This window comes from Eutrema salsugineum, unplaced genomic scaffold, assembly GCF_000478725.1.
Source record: "Eutrema salsugineum unplaced genomic scaffold, Eutsalg1_0 scaffold_4, whole genome shotgun sequence".
Classification (NCBI taxonomy): Eukaryota; Viridiplantae; Streptophyta; class Magnoliopsida; order Brassicales; family Brassicaceae; genus Eutrema; species Eutrema salsugineum.
This window is the reverse complement of record NW_006256686.1, coordinates 10,749,038-10,770,410: the sequence shown is the minus strand read 5'-3', so window position 1 is coordinate 10,770,410 and position 21,373 is coordinate 10,749,038. Positions and strand designations below refer to the sequence as shown.

At 36.0% G+C, this 21,373-nt stretch overlaps 3 protein-coding genes across 4 annotated transcripts in view; all 3 read right to left on the bottom strand.

The window, feature by feature from the left end:
* Nucleotides 1-513: 513 nt before the first annotated feature.
* LOC18013546 lies at nt 514-1,800 on the bottom strand. Of its 2 annotated transcripts, XM_024153841.1 has the most exons (3): nt 1,609-1,740; nt 1,400-1,431; nt 514-1,046 (listed from the first exon to the last, which is right to left on the bottom strand). In XM_024153841.1, the coding sequence occupies exon 3, from the start codon at nt 1,030-1,032 to the stop codon at nt 625-627; it is 408 nt and encodes a 135-aa protein (XP_024009609.1). In that variant the 5' UTR covers nt 1,033-1,046; nt 1,400-1,431; nt 1,609-1,740; the 3' UTR covers nt 514-624. The 2 variants fall into 2 exon arrangements, with proteins under 2 accessions (XP_024009609.1, XP_006419080.1); XM_006419017.2 differs by lacking the exon at nt 1,400-1,431 and having other exon boundaries at nt 1,609-1,800.
* Nucleotides 1,801-10,433: 8,633 nt separating this feature from the next.
* Nucleotides 10,434-12,800, bottom strand: LOC18013564 (F-box/LRR-repeat protein At3g59250). Its single transcript, XM_024153803.1, is given in 6 exon segments — nt 10,434-10,826; nt 10,828-10,881; nt 10,970-11,110; nt 11,195-11,904; nt 11,907-12,148; nt 12,467-12,800. Coding segments are annotated over 6 exon segments (1,464 nt in total). The 5' UTR covers nt 12,517-12,800; the 3' UTR covers nt 10,434-10,559.
* A 4,750-nt stretch (nt 12,801-17,550) lies between these two features.
* LOC112084616 overlaps nt 17,551-21,373 on the bottom strand; it is a 6,349-nt gene continuing 2,526 nt past the window's right edge. Inside the window, exons 3-8 of the mRNA XM_024153851.1 lie at nt 18,813-18,928; nt 18,467-18,728; nt 18,235-18,334; nt 18,025-18,155; nt 17,843-17,933; nt 17,551-17,751 (exon numbers count right to left, since the gene is read on the bottom strand). Of these exons, the coding sequence (XP_024009619.1) occupies nt 17,688-17,751; nt 17,843-17,933; nt 18,025-18,155; nt 18,235-18,334; nt 18,467-18,728; nt 18,813-18,839 (675 nt within the window). The 5' untranslated portion in view covers nt 18,840-18,928 and the 3' untranslated portion in view covers nt 17,551-17,687. The remainder of the gene's footprint in view (nt 17,752-17,842; nt 17,934-18,024; nt 18,156-18,234; nt 18,335-18,466; nt 18,729-18,812; nt 18,929-21,373) is intronic.

The following is a 21,373-nucleotide window of genomic DNA, read 5'->3' as shown; positions in this document are numbered from 1 at the left end:
TATGCTTACTATCTTTTTGCTTCGTCTACTATCTTTTATTCAACCTAGCAGTGTCAAAAACTGAGAAAGCTCCCGTTGTACACAAGAAGTGTCGGATTGAAGAACTTGTCATATATTACTTTGATTTTTTTTTTTTGTTATTATTTGTTCATTTTGTTGGACGAATTTTGAATGTTTTAAAGAATAAATTTGAAATATTTGGGTATAAATGATTTAGCTAATTGGTAACTTACGAATTTCTAAGAATAAAGTCAAAATGTGTAACAATGATTACGTAGTAAATACATATTGTAATTAGCCAATGAAACACTTAATTGTACATTTCAATATGGAGCGCATTCAAGACACCATGTAATAAATTCATCAAAATACTTTTCAATCTAGAGGGTGGTAAAAAGTTAAATTCAATTAAGAGAAAAAAAATTAGCAAATACTGTTTGGGAATAATAACTAAGCAACTAGTGTAGATAGTAACTAATTAAACCTCATAACTTTTTTGATTCAACACCCTTATCACCTTTATCTGCTACAAAAGATTTGACTATTCCAAGTTATACAGAACTGAAACTACGCTTACACAACAGCTAGAAGATGATGACACAGAAAGTAAAAGCTTGTGAATTTTTACCGATGACCCTCGTAAGAACGATCACGATAATCTTTGTCATTATCATCATCATAATCATCAAGAATGAGAGTAACACCATTGTTCCTTAGAGAGTTAATAACAGCCCATACCTTGGTTCGACTCTTGAACCCTTTCTTTTCGATTTCTTTCTTGACATCGGCGTGTATGCCTCTTCCTTGACCATCTTGAAGCCCTTCCACTTTAAGCCTCATCGCCAAAACCTCTCCTACAATAGCAGCCGCCTTGGCGTTGCAAGTACGGCCACACTCTAGTGAGTTCTTGATCGCGTGCTCTACTGTTGAAGCTGTTGTCACTATTCTCCCGTTGTTTCTGTCCACTACGTTTGCTGTTATGTACTTGATTGACATGAATAGCCTTAGTACATACCTTTTGAGAACTGTCATTGCTTGTACAAAACCTGCTTTTGATATGAAAATGGAAGAAGAAACCCAAATTTGTAAGCACTGAGAAGATCCAAGGTAAAAAGTGCAAAAACAAGTGAAAAAACTTGATCTTTTGCCATTATTGTCACTTTTAAGAATTGTTTTAAGAACGAATCAACTGTAGTACTAATATCAATTTAAGATTCACAAGCTGATGCAAGAAACAAAAACATTTGGGCGTTTTGAGGTTTCAATGTTTAGCTCACATTCAATTAAGACAGATCTATAATTTGTGCAGCAACTCCGATCAAATTGTATCATTTTAAGGCATAAACTGGGAAATTATAAACAAATCAAAAAGTGCATTAAAGGCTCCAAATTTGCGAACCTTTAACATCGAATGATTTTCAGATGGCTTTCCTATAAAATAAATCGTAAGAAGTCGAAAAAGTGTTTTAGAAAGATAAACGAACCCACTAAAAGAGAGACACTAGCCAGAGACTTTGTTTAGGCAAATGATCAAACAACTTGCGTGCATACAATACAAACTCTGAAACCATAGAAAGGAAAACTAATGAAGCGCAAGTTTTTTCTAACCTTGGAAGCTGCGAAAAAAATGAACGTTGGAGAATCTCTTGTTGTCTCAGAGAATCATAGATTAGTCAGAACTGAGAAGCGACGAAAAAAACAGGAGAAGGAGGAGGAGGAAGATCAAAAGCTCAAAACCTTTTTTTATTATTTTTACTTCACTTTTCTTTATTTTGTTTCACGTAAAACGTATTTGGGCCTTGAACTTCTCTAAACCGAAATAAAAAAGGTACATTAAATATTATTCTTTTTTTTTCAAAAAAAAAATCTAAATATTATTTAGCCCAAACAAGATGAAAGAAAATTATCTTACTCCCTCTATTTCAAATAATAACAGATGTTTTAGAAAGAAAAAAATCTTCCAAGAAAAATAGTTTTTTTTTTTTTTGTTTTAAAGTCTTTATGCATTTTTATTAGTTAATGATGCTGAATTGTAAAATTTCAAAAAAACAAAACAAATTAAGTTAATTGAATTGGTTCAGAATTATAAAAAAATGTTAAATTAATAGAATAATACATTTATAATCAAATTTTAATTTGTTTTCTTGTGTAATATTGTTCATTTTAAAAAACTTGATTCTTGTACCAAATTTTTGCTTTTCCGTATTTTCGAAAAGTGATTATTACATTATAAAATTTGAACATCCCAGAAATATATAATTACAAAAAACAAAAACGTTATTTTATATATAAAAGTTGCTCAACTCTCTCCATATGAATAACACGTCAGCATTTTAGAGTAAATATGTGAATGATTTGTGTCATATTTTTTAATTTAAAATTACAATTTTCAAAGAATTTTAATATTAAGTGTTAAATCAGTCAAAGAAAATGATTTTTTTTTATTAATTGATTCTTTGATAACATTTATGTAAATAATAAACAAGAATTTATGTTTTAATTAATTTAAATTGATTTTTTAATAAATTATTGGTTTTTAATAATATTATATTTTAAATTAATTGATTCACAATAATATATTAACACATAATAAATAATGATCAATATTTTTTAAAATAAATAATACAAAAATATATAAATTTTAAATAGTTGAAAAAATGAACAATTTTTCATTAATTAATTGATATTAATTGATATTTATTTTATTTTTATATAATTCCTATTTTTTATGATATTGCATATAATTTATTTCTAAGATTGTATTTTTTTTGTTGATAAGATCTCTAAAATTATTTATAACAACATACTAACACACATAATAAACAATGGTTATATTTTTATTTTTTATGATATTATATTTTAAATTGATTTTTTTAGATAAAATTTCTAAAATCTATTATATAATAGGAGAGTTTTCTCTCTATCTAGGGTGTCCACATCAGCAAACCATAAATAAATATGTATTAAATACATATTTATTTATATTTATTATTAATATATTATGTATAATTAAATATAATAAAAAAGATTTTAGTGTTAAAAATGAAATAAATGACAGTTAGATGTATCAATAATTAAATAACTTTGTAATACTAAATAAATTAAAACTATTTATATTTTATTAAAAAACGATATATTATTAAACTGAAAAAATTAGAAAAACCAATGATAATAAAAAAAATCAAAAGACAATTAAATAAATGAAAAAAATAGAAGAGAGAAGATAAATCAAAATATAAAAAAGAAGATGAAGACGAAACAATATTAGAAGATGAAGATAAAAAAAACAAAATAAAAAGAAAAGAAGAAGAAATAGAAGCCGAAGTTCATGAAAAAGAATTTTTTTAAAAAATAAGAAAAAAAAAATATGAAGCTGATGAAGAGAAATTTTAGAAAATATGAAGATAAAAATTTCAAAAATAATGAATGAGAACAAGATAAATTTTAAAAATATGAAGACAAAGACGTTAAAGGTAACTAAGGAGAACAGAAGATGAAGATAACAAACAATGAAAATATGAAAATAAAGAAAGAGAAAAAAAATCAAAAAAATATAAAAGTACACAAAATTAGAAAATTAAAAAATTTCATAATATAATTAAGAAAATTTTATTGTTATATAGATACACTAATAAAGATAACTAACATAACAAATACATTATTAACACAAGGCAAATATAAGAAATTAATTATTATACTAAAAAAATTATCAAACAAATTATTTATTAAAAAATATCATATAAAATATATAAAATAAACACAAATTAAAATCCGCGAGAAGCGCGAACTCAACCCTAATTGTTTAAAATAACATACTAACACACATAATAAATAATGATTATATTTGTTTTAATATTTATGATATTGTATTTTAAATTAATTTCTAAGATTATTTTTTATATAAAATTTCTAAGATTGTTGAGCCTGATGATTCACCAGCTGGGCTGATCCCCGATTTGGGCCCCCTTAAAACTCTGATTCCTCTCGGAGAAGACAACCTCCGTCGGCGCTTCGACCGCCTCCGACCAATCCTCCACTGTCTTGGCCACGCTCATCATTTTTTTCAGGCCCCGCGGCTCCAGCATCTTCAACCCCGCGCGGATCTTAGGTTTCAGACCGATTTTGAAGGCCATCTCCAGCACTGCCTCTGACAGCTCCGGCGCGTTTGAGGCTAACGCGATGAACTCACGGCAGTACTCCTTCACCGTAGTCTCTTGTTTCAACGTCAGCAATCGTTCCTCGGCGCTTGTATCATGCTCTGAGGAAAACTGCTCCAGAACTCGGTACTTCATCAGCTCCCAGCTCTGGAACGGATTCCTCTGCCTCTCCCACCGATACCACATGAGTGCTTCGTTAACGTAACTCATCCAGACCACCTTCAACTTTTCTTCCTCCGTCAGGTTCTCCAACTCGAAATACTGTTCCACTCGCATCACCCACTGCTCCGCGCTACTTCCGTCGAACAGGGGAACCTCGATCCTGCGGGTTAGTGGCCCGTTCCCTTGCTCCGGCGGCTTCCACACGTGTTGTGCGAAGCTCTGCATCTCCGCTTCCCTTTCCACCTCCTCCACGAGGATCGGATCTACCCGCGGTGGCAGATCCCTTCCCTTCTCCTCCCGGGATCCTTCACCGCGAACAGAATTGACTCGTGAGGTTCCGATCTGACTCGAGAGCTGCTCCGAAACCATCGTCATCCCTTCCGATCGTTTCTTCACCTCCGCCTCCTCGATCAGCCGCTGCTCGAGCCTCTCCAACACACTCAGCTTGCTCATCTGTTTCGTCATCTCCTCCAGGCTGCGTTCTAGATCGGCGATCTTTCCCACATCCCGTTGCAGACTTTCCACCGTCTTCTCGACATCCGATTTCTTCGGTGGCATGTTTTCCCGTCACGTTGATGGCTCTGATACCAAGTTTGTTAAGAGAAAAATTGTAAACGTCGAATAAAACAAAGGAAAAGGATATCTTATTCCAATGATTAAACGAGTCCACAAAGGTTGAGAGAATTAATGTGGAGTCTCTCACCTCTCCTTACAACTTTTGATCAAAATATTCGATAAAGCAAATCCTAACCGAAACTTCCCATAAATAGAAAAAGCAATAACGATAGGTAGCAAGAGCACGTGATGTGTTTCCTGACGTGGCTCGTACTGTGGGTGATATCCTCTCGGTGAGCTTCTAGAAGAAAGGCCGAAATTCCCTCAGGCCCGTTGGGTCTTCCTCTGGTACTGATAGATGATAGGGGGGTGGGTTGCCTCGTACGTAACATTACCCGGCAGTTCGAAATTGACCTTGTCCTCAAGGTCGAAATGTGGATACTGCTTCTGGATGCTCTGCTTCCACTCCCACGAGCTATCATGATCAGGCAAGTTCTTCCATTTCACCAGCACTTCAGCTTGGCCCGTGACGGCATTGATGCGAGTACCACCTATCTTCTCAGGCTCGACCACCAACTCCCCTTCTGCAGTCAACTGTGGTGGGATCGAGACAGGTGCCATTGTGTCCCCCCTGAGCCAGTTTGAGTTGGGACACATGGAATGTCGGGTGAATCTTAGCGTCAGGTGGAAGTTTTAATAGATAAGCTACGACGCCGACCCTGGCTTCAATCTCGAATGGGCCGTAGAAACGAGTTGCTAACTTCTCGTTAACCCGGGGAGCCAGTGATCGTTGGCGATAAGGGCGCATCTTCAGGAAAACCTTATCTCCCACAGCAAACTCTACTTCACGGCGGTGCTCATCAACCCACTTTTTCATCACCTGCTGAGCCTTGTTGATGTGTTGCTGTAAGAGGGCGATAGTGGCATCCCTGTCCTTTAGACGAGTCTCCAAATCAGCATTAGAAGTACACCCGTTCTCGTATTTGACCAACGTAGGAGCTTCTCTGCCATAAACCGCCTTGAATGGGGACATCTGTATCGCTGAGTGGAACGAAGAGTTGTAGCACAGCTCCGCCCACGGTAGATACGAGCCCGCACGCGGGGCTTCTCGCTCGCAAAATATCGCAACAACGCCTCAAGCCCTCGGTTCGTGACCTCTGTCTGTCTGTCTGACTGTGGGTGGTACGCCGTACTGAAGCACAAATTGGTATCCGCCAGTCGGAACAGCTCCTTCCAAAAACCACAAGTAAAGATCCGATCCCTGTCGGAGACAATCGTCCTTGGGAACCCGTGCAGCCGCACAATCTCTTGCACAAACACCAGCGCGACATCGACGGCTGTGAACGGATGGGTAAGTCCGATGAAGTGCGCGTACTTGGAGAGACGATCAACGACGACTAATACCAAGTTAATGCCTTCTGACTTCGGGAGCCCCTCAACAAAATCCATCGACAGGTCTTCCCAGAGAGCAGCCGGGATTGGTAAGGACTGTAGCAACCCCCCCTGGAGCCAACGTCGAATATTTGTGCCTCTGGCACGTGTTACAGGACGCCACGTACCTGCGAATGTCCATCATCATTCCCGGCCAATAGAACAAGTCCCCAATCCGTTTCTGCGTCTTCAATACTCCTCCATGGCCTCCACTTTTCCCATCGTGAAACTCCTGCAAGATCAGACCAATGATCTTCGATGTCTGTGGTATCACGAGCTTCCCCTGTCGTAACAGGCGTCCCTGAACCACGGTATAGTCGGGGTGGGTGGAAGCATCTTGCTTGAGCTCGGTAATCAGCTTCTGCAGCTCCTGATCACAATCCACCTCCCGACAGATCTCCTCAAGTTGAATTGCTGCCGGTACAGAGAGAGCAAACAACTCCGACGCTATCTCTCGCCGTGACAATGCATCAGCCGCTTTGTTTTCTAAACCTGGTTTGTAATGTATGTCGAAATCAAACCCGAGTATCTTCGTCAGCCATCTCTGGTACTCCAGGTTGATTTCGCGCTGCTCCAGTAAGAACTTCAAGCTCTTTTGGTCTGTCCTAACCAGGAACTTGCGCCCAAGCAGGTAATGCCGTCATTTCTGAGTGGCGAAAACAATTGCCATTAGCTCTCATTCGTACACCGACTTCAACTGCTGCCTGTCCGTGAGTGCTTGGCTGTAGTAAGCGATTGGGCGTTGGTTCTGCATCAACACCGCCCCCAAACCCACACCTGATGCATTTGACTCCACCACGAAGAGAGCAGTGAAGTCCGGTAATGCGAGAACAGGGACAGTGGTCATCGCCTTCTTGAGCTTTTCAAACGCAATCTCAGCCTCATTTCCCCATCGAAACTGATCCTTGCGCAATAACTCAGTTAGTGGTCTCGCGATAAGGCCGTATCCCTGGACGAACTTCCTGTAATACCCCGTCAGGCCCAAAAATCCCCGGAGCTCCTTCACATTTTTCGGGGTTGGCCAGTCCACCATTGCTTTGATCTTGCTGTCATCCGCCGCTACCCCCTGAGCCGATATCACATGCCCCAGATATTCAATCTCCTGGCTCCCGAAGTGGCACTTCTTCCTGTTGGCGTAGAGCTCATGCCGAAGCAGTGTCTGAAGTGCCACGCGCAGGTGATGCTCATGCTCTGCCTCCGACCGACTGTAGACAAGAATGTCGTCGAAAAACACCAGGATAAACTTGCGTAAGTACTGTCGGAAAACGTCGTTCATCAGGGATTGGAACGTTGCTGGCGCGTTTGATAGGTCAAACGGCATTACGAGGAACTTGTAGTGCCCATCGTGGGTTCTAAGTGCCGTTTTTGGAACGTCTTCGGCCTTCACCAGAATCTGATGGTACCCGGACTTAAGATCGAACTTCAAAAATATCACTGCTCCCTGCAACTCGTCGAGCAGTTGATCGATCATGGGAATGGGGTAATTGTCGGGCACCGTCGTCTTGTTCAAGGCGCGATAATCTACGCAAAATCGCCAGCTTCCATCCTTCTTCTTGACAAGAAGGACTGGACTTGAGAAGGGGTTTCCACTGTCCCTAATGATGCCCGCCGTGAGCATTGACGCCACCTGTCGTTCAATCTCCTCCTTCTGAACCTGCGGGTAACGGAATGGTCGGACGCTTACAGGTCTTGCACCGGGCTCGAGGGTGATCGAGTACTCCTTCCCTCTCGATGGTGGGAGGCCCTGTGGCTCCGCCAACACCTGCGGAAACTCCTCGACAATGCGAGCAAATCTCGGAGTTACCTCTTTGATCGGCTCTCGCTCCTGAGCTTGAAGCCCGTTATACTCAACGATCATACCCTCGCCCTGTTGCTCCAGAGCTCTCCACAGCGCCTTCAGAGAGACTGGGGAGCAACAGAGACTCGGGTCTCCTTGCAACTTCACCTTCTGCCCTCCGCTCTTAAAACCTCATCACTTGCAACTTCCAGTTTACCTTGGTGTCGCCGATGGTCTCCAACCACTGACACCCGAGGATTACATCCGCTGTCCCCAACTCAAGTGGAAGAAAACTGGAAATCAGTGAGAAGCCCTGCATCAATAGCTCGACATCACGAAATCAGTGAGAAGCCCTCTCCCTTGCACGGTGATGCCTGTCCCGGTGATAACTCCAAACCCCTTGGTCCTCTCCTCTTTCAATCCCAGTCGGCGAACCACTCCATCCGAAATGAAGTTGTGGGTCGCGCCGCTGTCTATCAGCACCACTATCCTCTCTCCTTTGATAGATCCGATGAGGTTGATGGTATGCGGGGTGGATAGGCCCACCATCGAGCTCAGAGACAATTCCGCCACTTCCGCCACCTCCTGGGTACCCTCGCCTTCCGTACCCATCTCGTCTTCCACCCATTCTCCTTCGCTCTCGTCTTCGTGCACGATTGTGTGAGCTCCCGATTTGGGCACTGATGTCGTGCGTGAAACTTCTCATCACACCTGAAGCATAGCCTTTCCGCCTTCCACTTTGCGATCTCCGCTGGCGTTAACCTCCGGAACGGCGGTTTCAGGCGGTTATGACTGAGAGGGTTCCGTCCTTTGGTGTTTCGAGTAGGGTTTGTCTGCTTCTCGTTGGGTGGGCCGGATCTGAATTTAGAGTATCCGGATCCTGCACTCAGTTGGGCCTGATGATTCACCAGCTGGGCCGATCCCCGATTTGGGCCCCCTTAAAACTCCGATTCCTCTCGGAGAAGACAACCTCCGTCGGCGCTTCGACCGCCTCCGACCAATCCTCCACTGTCTTGGCCACGCTCATCATTTTTTTCAGGCCCCGTGGCTCCAGCATCTTCAACCCCGCGCGGATCTTAGGTTTCAGATCGATTTTGAAGGCCATCTCCAGCACTACCTCTGACAGCTCCGGCGCGTTTGAGGCTAACGCGATGAACCCCGGCGCTTGTATCATGCTCTGAGGAAAACTGCTCCAGAACTCGGTACTTCATCTGCTCCCAGCTCTGGAACGGATTCCTCTGCCTCTCCCACCGATACCACATGAGTGCTTCGTTAACGTAACTCATCCAGACCGCCTTCAACTTTTCTTCCTCCGTCAGGTTCTCCAACTCGAAATACTGTTCCACTCGCATCACCCACTGCTCCGCGCTACTTCCGTCGAACAGGGGAACCTCGATCCTGCGGGTTAGTGGCCCGTTCCCTTGCTCCGGCGGCTTCCACACGTGTTGTGCGAAGTTCTGCATCTCCGCTTCCCTTTCCACCTCCTCCACGAGGATCGGCTCTACCCGCAGTGGCAGATCCCTTCCCTTCTCCTCCCGGGATCCTTCACCGCGAACAGAATCGACTCGTGAGGTTCCGATCTGACTCGAGAGCTGCTCTGAAACCATCGTCATCCCTTCCGATCGTTTCTTCGCCTCCGCCTCCTCGATCAGCCGCTGCTCGAGCCTCTCCAACACACTCAGCTTGCTCATATGTTTCTTCATCTCCTCCAGGCTGCGTTCTAGATCGGCGATCTTTCCCACATCCCGTTGCAGACTTTCCACCGTCTTCTCGACATCCGATTTCTTCGGTGGCATGTTTTCCCGTCACGTTGATGGCTCTGATACCAAGTTTGTTACGAGAAAAACTGTAAACGTCGAATAAAACAAAGGAAAAGGATATCTTATTCCAATGATTAAACGAGTCCACAAAGGTTGAGAGAATTAATGTGGAGTCTCTCACCTCTCCTTACAACTTTTGATCAAATATATTCGATAAAGCAGATCCTAACCGAAACTTCCCATAAATAGAAAAAGCAATAACGATAGGTAGCAAGAGCACGTGATGTATTTCCTGACGTGGCTCGTACTGTGGGTGATATCCTTTCGGTGAGCTTTTAGAAGAAAAGCCGAAATTCTCTGAGGCCTGTTGGGTCTTCCTCTAGTACTGATAGATGATAGGGGTGGATTGACTCGTACGTAACATTAGATTTCTAGCAATTTGTGTGCGAAAACTCTCAACTGTTTCCGTTGTTAGATCATTCTGTTATTTTACTATTTATCAGACATAACAATCAATTTACTGTCTTTGTTTAATAGGTTCCTTTTTGTTACTAACCAAATCAAAAAATAACAATGCTCTGTTTCAGAAAGTTGATTAGTCTATTTTCTTTTTTGGAGTGGCTTGCATGACAAATAAGATACTCAAACTAAGAACCGAAACAAGCAAAAGATCATCGAGAGCATTCCCAATCAAAAGGACAAACCATCAAACACAAGTCACATATGGTCATAAGAGATTACTTGAATCTCGCACTTTGGTGAAGATACTGTAGGACAGTTCTTAAGTTGCCTTGACAACTTGATCAGATCATCATCAATACATGTATCGTAGTATATTATCAGCTGTTCAAGCCGCGGCATTGTCTCCAGGAAGTACTTGATCTTCTCTATCTGATTCTCTATACCAGTTTCACCAAATCTCACTATCTTTAAAACCTTCACCGGACTTGATGATAAGCAAGTGTGAATCTCCCCTGAAAACTTTGCATAGGCACCCATCAACATCCACACATTTGACTGTATCTTTGTGTTGGAGTCCCTGAAATCATAGAGGAAACAACTTAAAAATCTAGTTTTGTTTCTGTTTAGCAGATTGTCTATGCAATAAAGGGTTATGTGCTGTTTACTTCAAAAACAAGAGTTTCAAGATTTGGACAGTTCTTGAGTAAAGCCGGCAATGATTCCCATCCTGATTTGCGGTGAGTCTGAATAGTTAACTGAATCATGTTGTTAAATACCGGTATTGGTTCACAGCAGAAAGTAAGAACCTGAACCAAAAAAAAATTAACCATATCATCATCATCATCCATATGCAATCACTAACTCAAGAGATCATTGATCAATGTTGTTACCTCAATAGTATCGCAAGATAAGTAAAGGATCTGAACATTGCGTATTCCCATGAGAAAATCTGTTGCATTGCCAACCAAATCTACATAGCTTGCATGTGCATATTGATCACTTGTCATCCCAAGATCGATACTAGCTTCAACAAGCAAACCAAACTCCACTTTCGGATACTTGCCCGCGACATAATCAGAGTATTCCAAGAAGACAACATTGGGCGTATCAAACGAAACACTATCTGGACTTTTATCATAATCTATACAAGATAGCGTTAGTCTCTTGAGGGTTTTGGAAGATACGGATCGGTTCCAAATATCAGAGTAGACCTTAATCAGAGCCAATTCCTCAAGGACATGACAACCAGAAGTAATCTTGTGGAAGCAATCATCACAATTTCCTAACATAACTTTGTTAATGTAAAGAGTCTTAAGCTTTGGAAGAAAAACATCTTCCACATCAATGCCATAAACATTTCCAGATTCTATTCTCAGACTAACCAGTGACTTGCTCTCAAAGACCTTTGAAGGCAGACGATTGTCACGACCTCCATCAAGAGTAACGTCTAAATCAAGATCCGACACTCCACGTTCCAACACGTTTAATATCCAGTCTTTGACATAATCTGGTTTAACACCATGTCCACACTTTAGATAGAAGGATTTTACATTAGAATCCCCTCGCAATTCCAATACTCTATCCACGAAATACATAAAACTCTCCGAATCTGAGTCTTTTCTGTGTCAGACATTTCAGGATGGATATGTATTACCGAGCCATCGAAGAAATCGAGATTTGGTCTGTAAGCAAACAGATACCTCCATTTCTTCGAGAGAACTGAGGTCAAAGCAGAGTCTTCTATGGGAAGGAATGACAATATGTGGCAAATCAGAGCTTCTGGTAGATTGCTGATTTTATCTTTGGCACCAATATTCTTCTTTTTCGATTTCATAGTGACAGATCTGGAATGAGTAAAACCGATCAGAGAAATGCAGAAGCTTATCACAACAAAAAAGGCGTTCTCAATTGCAAACAACTTTCAAAGTCTCTGTCTTTAAACAAAGAGCCCACAAACGCAAATTGCTAGAGAAAACTTGAAACTCGACACTACAGAATCACATGATCAAAGAGAAGAAATGAGGAAACTCACTTGGGTTTTAGAGCAGAATTCATCAAAAGGAGTAATTTTTTCAATTTCCACAAACGCAAATTGCTAGAGAAAACTTGAAACTTGACATTACAGAATCACAGGATCAAAAAGAAGAAATTAAAGAACTCACTTGGGTTTTAGAGCAGAATTCATCAAAAGGAGTGATTTTTTCGATTTCATAGTTACAAATCTGGAATGAGGAAAACCGATCAGAGAAATTCAGAAGCTTATCTCCCAAATACGGCGTTCTCAATTGCAAAACAAGCTTCAAAGTCTTTGTCTTTAAACAAAGAACCCACAAAAGCAAACTGCTTGAGAAAACTTGAAAGTTGAAACTCGAGTCACTCGACACTACATAATCACAGATTCATGAAAAAGTACCAAAATGTTTGCGTATTTGGGACAACCAGATTCACAGTGGTTTTCTAGAGGAAATTAAGAGAACTTTTTTTATAGAAAATTTCCATTTTTGATAAATTTTTATAGAAATTTTGATCATTTGTCATCTTCATTCAGATGATCCATTTGAATGAATCATTTGGATGATTCATCTGAATGATGTTTGTTTGTATTTTGGATTGTTCATTTGAATGATTCATCTAAATGAAGTTTTGTTTGTTTGTTTATTTTAATATAAATGTACATTTTCATCTAGATGAGTTTAACCTAATATAACTAAAATACTCATGTTTTCTATTTTAATTTTACTGTTAATCATAATAATTTTAGATATGATTTAAATAATATTTACAACTAAATAAATTTCAATTTACAGCTAAATATTATTTTTGACATCTATAAATTTACAATTTCATGAAATTTAATATTTTTATAACAAATCTCATCATATAATTGATAAAAAAATAGCATAAATACAAAATTTAATACATTATTCATACCAAACCATCTAAAACTAGATTTAGACCCGTGTTGTACACGGGAAGTTTTTTTTTAAAAGATTTCAAGTTTGGAGAGCATATACAATTAAATTTTTTATTTGTGTGTATGTTAATAGTTAGGTTATAAGAACAATTTTATATATCTGTCACATTACTTGAATGTATATTAACTTGGTATGGTTTTGGTTATTTATAATTGAGGATGATATTATTTAAATTTTCAATGTTGTCTACATAATATAAACATATATAGTATTAGACGAATATATATACATATATCTATCGTAATGAGCAAACAGCTATAGAGAATAATGAAAGCAATCTATCTTATTAATAAATCCTGAATTTGACATAAGTTCATAGATTTCAAACGTTGACTACTTCACTTGGTCACCTTTGTAGCTAAAAGACATGAATAGTTGAACCTCCAACCATAATTAATAGGTGAATATGATATATGAGATTAGTCTTTAATCTCATGTCATTGTTCTCCGTCTTATTGGATTTGAAGTACCTAAATAATTATATACAGATATGTTATTACTGGCATTTAGAAAAATATCAAATATTTATATAGTACTTACTTATCTTTGAACTTGTCAACTTCAACAATATGGGGATCAAAAAGAAACATTGACATCCCTCTTGCATCAGAAACAGTCAATGTCCCTAAAGCATATATTTTAGGTATAGTTAATATTTGATCTAACCATAATAACTACTGTTATCATGATTAAATATTAATAACTTAGTTAGAAACAAACCATTGTTGTAAGCTATACGCCAGTCTGTCAATACACATGTTATATTAAAACCACAGGCAGACCACCATTGTGATTGGAAATCATCAGCCAAGTTACCATAAGCAACACAACTAATTTCAACATTCCTATAATTTATTAACAATATAAATTGTTATCTTAATACCATACAATTAAATGGGTAACGATTCAAATACTTACTTGAGATTTCTCAACGTAAATCGTAGTCAACTATTGTATCTACGAAAATCACAATCTAGTCCGTAATCCTTAATCCTTGTAAGTCGTCCAACGTGGACAACATCACCAAGTAGATCTAATATCACATAAAGTATCAAAAGATGTTTAAAAGATTTTAAATTGAAATTCAATGATAATTATATAAGACAAATATGAAATACCAATAGGATACTTATGATCAATAGTCCCATCCAAAATATCCTCAAACTCTGAGAAAGACATAAATTGAGTATCGGTGGGGATTTCATATAGCCTTTTGACAATAGTATTCTGAAGTAGAAAAATCGTTTTTTTTCTGAAACCAAAATGAATCATTTACAACAAAATCATGTAGAGTATTCCACTGTCCTTCTTGCAAAGCTTGATCATAATACGAAACCAACACAGGATTAGTCATCGAAGCTTGAATCTTGCATCCCTGAAAAGTTCAGTATCAATATATTTAGATGTTTATGAAAAATAATACTATTATGAAGTAAATAATAATAACTTACCTCTTCATCCACCAGAATAAATTCCAAACCTTCAATTCCTTGTGGACCAAGAGTTTCCCATTTTTTTAAAACCAATATTTTGATTTTCCAGTCCGATCTCCATGAATGCAAATCAAAAACTCGGTGATAGAGTTCCATGGTGAAAGGGTACGATGTGGTATCTAGGTTTTAGACAACTGCAAAATCCAATATATATAAGAGGCTTTAGGTTTATAGTAATACAGTTAGATTAATATGTCTAATGGAAACCGAATATCTCGCATGGATATTTTCTAAGATCAGGAAACTATATTTATAGTTTCAAATTTAGAAACTAAATATCCATTAATAAATTCATATATTATTTTTGATTATATCTAAGTGATTTTTTATTTATTGATGATATGATAGTACTATTTATATAGAAGTACAACGATATATATAAACTGTGTAATATAACAGAAAAAACTTGTTTAAGTTGGTTGCATGTTAAGGATTGGTAATACATGTCTATTTAAAATTTCTACTACTCATTAGCGAATAAAAAGGCAAAATATATGACTACCAAATAATGCAAAAAATTAATATCCAAATAATACACTTTATTGAAATCAAATTAAATATAGTAGGAAGAGAAACAAAGTGTTTATTATAACAAACTTAAGAGAACACCACTCATAACAAAATATAAAATAGAATATAAAATATAAGATAGCATAACATAAGTCCTAATTTTTTCTTCCTTGAGAACTTGAAGCACTCACGTATACTTCCGTTATCTTCTTTGCAAGCCTGAGAAGAATATTTTTCATGTAATTAGTCAGTAAAAAAAATTCATAATCTAAAACTATTGAATGTTAATAACGTTTATTACTTGATCCCAAAGCTTTTGACTTCATCCAATGGCGTGGCAATAGCAAAACCTGAAAGCGATCCCTCCTTGTAATTTTCAATTGTCATTTCATCTAATATATACATAAGATAAGGTCATCAAGTTTTGAATGTGTATAAGGTTGTCTTATAAATATGAAAATCATATAAACGCACCAATGTTTTTCTTAACCAACCAATCAGTTAAGACACAAATAGCAAATGGACTCTTCCCTACAGGACCTTTGCATTTCCTTTCTATCTCGTAAGCCAAGTCATCATGTGCAACACAGTTAAGAGTACAATTCCTACACATTATAATTATTATGATTATATTGTATCTCAAATAATGATATAAAAATATGAAACCATTATATGTATTACTTACTCATGATCTTTAATTCGGAATCTCAGTGTTGGAACACTTTTGTCATCGGGATAAACAACTGTTACCATATTTTCGACATGATCCAGAACACCAATCAAATCTGGATTAAAAAATATTGTAGTACAACAACTGATCAATATTACACAATCAATCATACAATACTATAATCGATAACACTAACGTAGTTAAATACATAATTAATAAAGATAAATGTTAATACTTACCAACAGGGTAGAAGTGGCTGTAAAGCTTATTGTAAACATGAAATCAACAAAACGAAGAAAAGGATCTCCAGTCAAAGGTCGGATGGAACTGACCTTAGTTTCACCATCTAAAATTATTTGCTTAACGTGTCTTGTAGTCCGTTCTTCCCACTTAGAAGGAATTAGTTTGAATTTGGATAACTGCACCCAATTTCCTTCTTACAAAACGTATTCGAAATAGGATAGATTGAGGTTACTAACGTAGGCAGAAATTCTGCAACCCTGTTAGGGTAATTGATATAAAACATTAGTAGCAAAACGATATGAAGTACTAATAATATAAAACATTGATAGAGATGAGTATCAAACTTACATTCTCATCAACCAATATGAAATTCATCACACGAAGACCGTCAGCATCAAAGGCCCCCCCCATCTCTTTAAAATCTTCACCTTAATTGTCCAACCATCCTTCCAAGATTGTAACTCATGCACCATTTGGTATTCACGCATTTTGTTTGAGTTTCCGATTAAAGATGAATAAAATGGTTTGCAGCAAAGGTTTATATAGGAGTATGTTAGTAAATTAAGGATATGACGTCCCAAAATTATTTGCGTATATACGAAGAATTGTAAAAAAATTTGCAACAGTCAGTGATTTTAGGAATATGTATCTTGTTACTTATATCTTAGATGGCATAAATAACGATTATCTAATATTGTTTAAGAATATTTCCATAGTTTGGTTGAAGTTGTTACGATACATTTAACAGATTATAGAATTAAATATTAACGTATATTTTGTGCAACTTTAAATAAGTAATATGACAAATATATGGAAGTCGTATTCGTAATCTTTTTTAAAAATGATTTGTTATGTATATATTCATTATATGTGTTATCTCGCGTAACTAAGGAAAGATGATTATAGCATATGCAATCAAAATATTAACAATAATTAATTTAAGGAATGCTGAACCTAAACATAAAGTTTCTAATAATATTACTATCATATCTAAATTCTTCCGGAAATCTAGTCATTATATTTTCCAAATCCTGAAATATAAGAAGACAAAGAATTGGAGATATAGCAAGTAAGAACAAATAAGAACAAATATTTCCATTAATTATTTAGCAAAATAATTTAATATAAATCCATTATTAACTAACTTATTAATTATTTTTTGTGGTTACATCGTTAGTACTAAAATTAAATTAAATTACAAAGTTGTTAATAAAGTAAATTTATAAATGAACGATTGTATTCGATTTATAAGATCATTTAGTTCGCAGAAATTGTAATCTTTTGCAAATTATAATAATTATGATAACATAAAATATATTTAGGATAGTTAAAATAAAAAAGGTAATTGTTCAGAGTGTAACTTCAAAGAAATCTGAGAAATTAAACATAAGTCTTAACATTCAACAAAGAAGGAGGACATCACTCCTTTTGATTACTGGCTTGAAATTAAAGATAGTTAAGAAAGAGAAGTTCATGATTTGATGAAATCAAATTACACATCTCTTGTTCCAGAAGATGAAGGACTGTCGGCCGAATCCCTTAGCTTTTGCCAAATCCTGAACAAATACATAAAATAAAAATAAGTAAGGATAACTAAAATAAATTTAAAATTGAAAATGTGATTATTAAGGTAAGAAAAAATATTACTTGGTACGGAGATCGTTTACTTCATCAATATCTGGATGAACCAAGAAACGTGAGAGCTTTCCTTCTTCAAAATCAGTGATCGTAATTTCATCTATATAAAAAAAAGGAAATTATAAAGAGTAAAACAATTTGATTAAAAAATAAATTATCAAAGCAAAAATAAATACATAATGGCTACTTACTCTCATTTTTCTTAACAACCCAATCAGTCAATACACATATGGGATATGATCCTTTAAGTAATTTGCAGTTTGATTTATCCTTGATATCATAAGCCAAATCACCATGTGCGATACAGTTCATTGTGTTACCCCTAGAGATAAAGAAAAATTCTTACTAAATAGAAATTTCTATAATCATAAAATCAAATAAAAAATAGTAGAAGGCATTACTCTATATCACTGATACGAAAATATAGGGTTGGAACACTGTTCTCATCATTGAAATCGAATTCAACATTGCCAATCTCCTTATCAAAAATACCCATCAAATCTGAATAAAAACCCAATAATCAATGCATGTCTATATAACATAACTTTATTTTATTTTGTTGTGAATATATGATAAACAAAAAAGACGTAAGCATTTTATACAAAAACAGAATATTATTAAAAGGAAACATACCGATCGGGTAGTAGTGAGAAGGACAGTTGTAAACACTTGGAAAATCAACGATTTTGATGAAAAGATCCTGGCTCAAAGGTCTGATATAATTCACCTTTGAACTCTGATTGAGAATGATCTTGTAAGCATGATTTGTGGTTCTTTCATTCCAACCGGAGTTAACCAAGCGAAACTGTGAAAGTCGAAGCCAAAAACCTTCTTGGAAAACCCTTTTGTAGAAAGAGAGTTTGAAGTCGTTAACCATAGCAGCAACTCGAGATCCCTAGCAAATTTTAATATTTAGTTAAATAAGCAACAATTAACAACCACAAAATAATTGAATTCTGTGTACAATAACGAATCTTACCATTTTATAAACCAAGATGAAATACATTCTTTCATGGCCTTCTGAATCAACCGTATCCCATCTCTTGAGAATCTTCACTTTGATTGTCTGTTTGAACTCCTCCCATGGTGTGAGATCTTTAACCATTGAATAGTCGGCCATTTTTTATGCAGAGATATTGATGCTTTTTTTTAGGTTTTCTCTATGTTAAGGATGAAGTTATTATCCAACAGATGTGCGCTATATATATAGAAGATGTAGTAAATTTATTGAGTAAGATCGCGATGGTTGGAATAATTTTAATTGCAATAAATACAAAAATGGAATATTTCTTTTGTTAAAAAAAAGAATAAGTTAACCGAATCTAGTTCATTCAGTGTAAGAGGTTGTCAGTAAATGTATTAGTTTATATTCAGAAAGAAGAAAAAGGAAGTTATAGATGTAACGATACAAACATATTTTTATCAAATACAATTAATATTTATGCAAAGATACAGAGGCTATATTAATTCCCTTTATATAATTAAATTTTCAATATTAATAAGTTGTGTAACATTTAATTTTCATAAAAATTAAGAAACTATATATACTTTAATATCGAGATGAATATTTTATATATTACAAAATTAAATTGAGTATAAGTTGGTTTAGTAACCAAAATGTATATAAATCAAAGTGAATTTTATGGGACGTGAATCTATACATGCAAAAATATTTCCAACGAAAATAGCAATAAATGAAAAGCTGAAATCAGATATCGATCAAATCAAGTCAATATTGTCACCTTGCATGCACAAGTCCTAAAATTATGTATTCAACAATAATCCAACTACCAAACGATATGAAATTAATTGGTTACATTTACAATAAATTAAATATTTGACAAAAACATGCATTATTATTATATTATGAATACGATTTTGCCAAAAAATATAACCGTCTATATATAGTTTTATTAAAATTTAAAATGTAAATTTCAGATTATTGAGTTCATATTTATAAATCATGTATTAAAAAGTAAATTTCAGATTATTGAGTTCATATAAATACTGACAGCAAAATCATAATGAAAAACATTTTTGTTACATCATAAACTCAATAGTAAATTCAATAAAAAGCAAAGTTTAAACATCCTATAAGTAAATTCATGTCAGATACAAAGAAAGAAAGAAAGACATTTATAAAAAAGTAAATAATTAAACATATTGAAATCTCAAATATGATTTTCGATCAGTTTCTATGCTTCACGGAAGATGGACTTGCCTCATCATTATTACAACCCAAATTAATGACATTTGTAGGTTTATTTTGGGTATTCCAAAACCTGCAAATAAATCAATTATTGTAAGCAAACATATCAAACCAAATATTTGATTATATTTAAAATAAAGTACATATAATAGTTTACCTTCTAACCAAAGTTTGGCTCGTGGACAATCAGGATGAAACTCGATTCTAGAAATCCCTACTCTAGACCGAATATAGTATCCATCTATGACAATAATATAAATGTTATTTCATAGATATCAATAATAAATCAATATTAATAATATAATTTCTACTAACCTTCTCTTTGTTTAACAGACCAGTCGGTTAACATAACAACAAATGGTAACTGATTTTCACTGAAATAAGAGGTATTCAAAGGAGTATACTAAGAAGAGAACCGTTGTCATGAGCAGATACCAGTCAAGAGATCATAGATCACATGGAGAACACTTTTCATCAGCCAGACTCACTGACCCTGCCCATGAGAGTCGATCTTGCGTGTAATGCTCTCGAACAGTTATTGAAAGATGAAATTGTAGATATAGAAAAGAAACAGCAAAAGTATGAAAATGGATGTAAAGCATTGGCTGAGCTTCAAACTACAAAAATGCTTCAGGACGATGCCAACATTGAAGCGAAGCTAAAAAAAGCAGAAATTATGATTCGAAAGATGAACAAGGGCAAAATGGAAGGGCAACAAATATGTATATTCAGAAGGAAGCTTATTCGTTAGAGAATCAATTGACGCTGCAGGAAGGGCAGCAAATATGTATATTCGGGAAAAAAGTAATGGAAATACCGAATTTGAAGCCAAAATTCTCAAGCTCGCTAACAACATCTATTGGTGCATGTGCTGCATAACTTTTAGGGATTACAAGGAGATTACCGACCCTGATCACGCTGCAACAATCGTAGCTACAACAGCATTGTCTCCGATCACTCTTGACTTAACGTATATTAAGCCAACAAGCCTAAACCTCTTACGAGAAATGTGGAATTATGTTTACACTACGTTGTCTACACCAGGAGGAGCTGCATACGAACTCTATACCAATGATTGTTGGTGGTTTCTTCTTGAATATCTGAATAACTAGTATTTGGACTATGTTGCTTTTATCTTCCTGAATCTCCAGTACTTGTAGTTATCAGTTTTTGTCTTTTTTTTATGTTCCTAAACTATTTGGAATGCACTGTGTAATGAACTTGTTATCGTTGGGCTTGTTATTGTTGCTTTTACCTATTAACTAGCTTATAATACTCAATTTAAAGACAGAACCAATTATCACGGAGTTGAATAGCTCTTATCAAGATAT

Bases quoted from the DNA above. Each gene is read 5' to 3' on its own strand.
- LOC18013546 (XM_006419017.2), bottom strand. From the start codon at position 1,032: ATGACAGTTCTCAAAAGGTATGTACTAAGGCTATTCATGTCAATCAAG.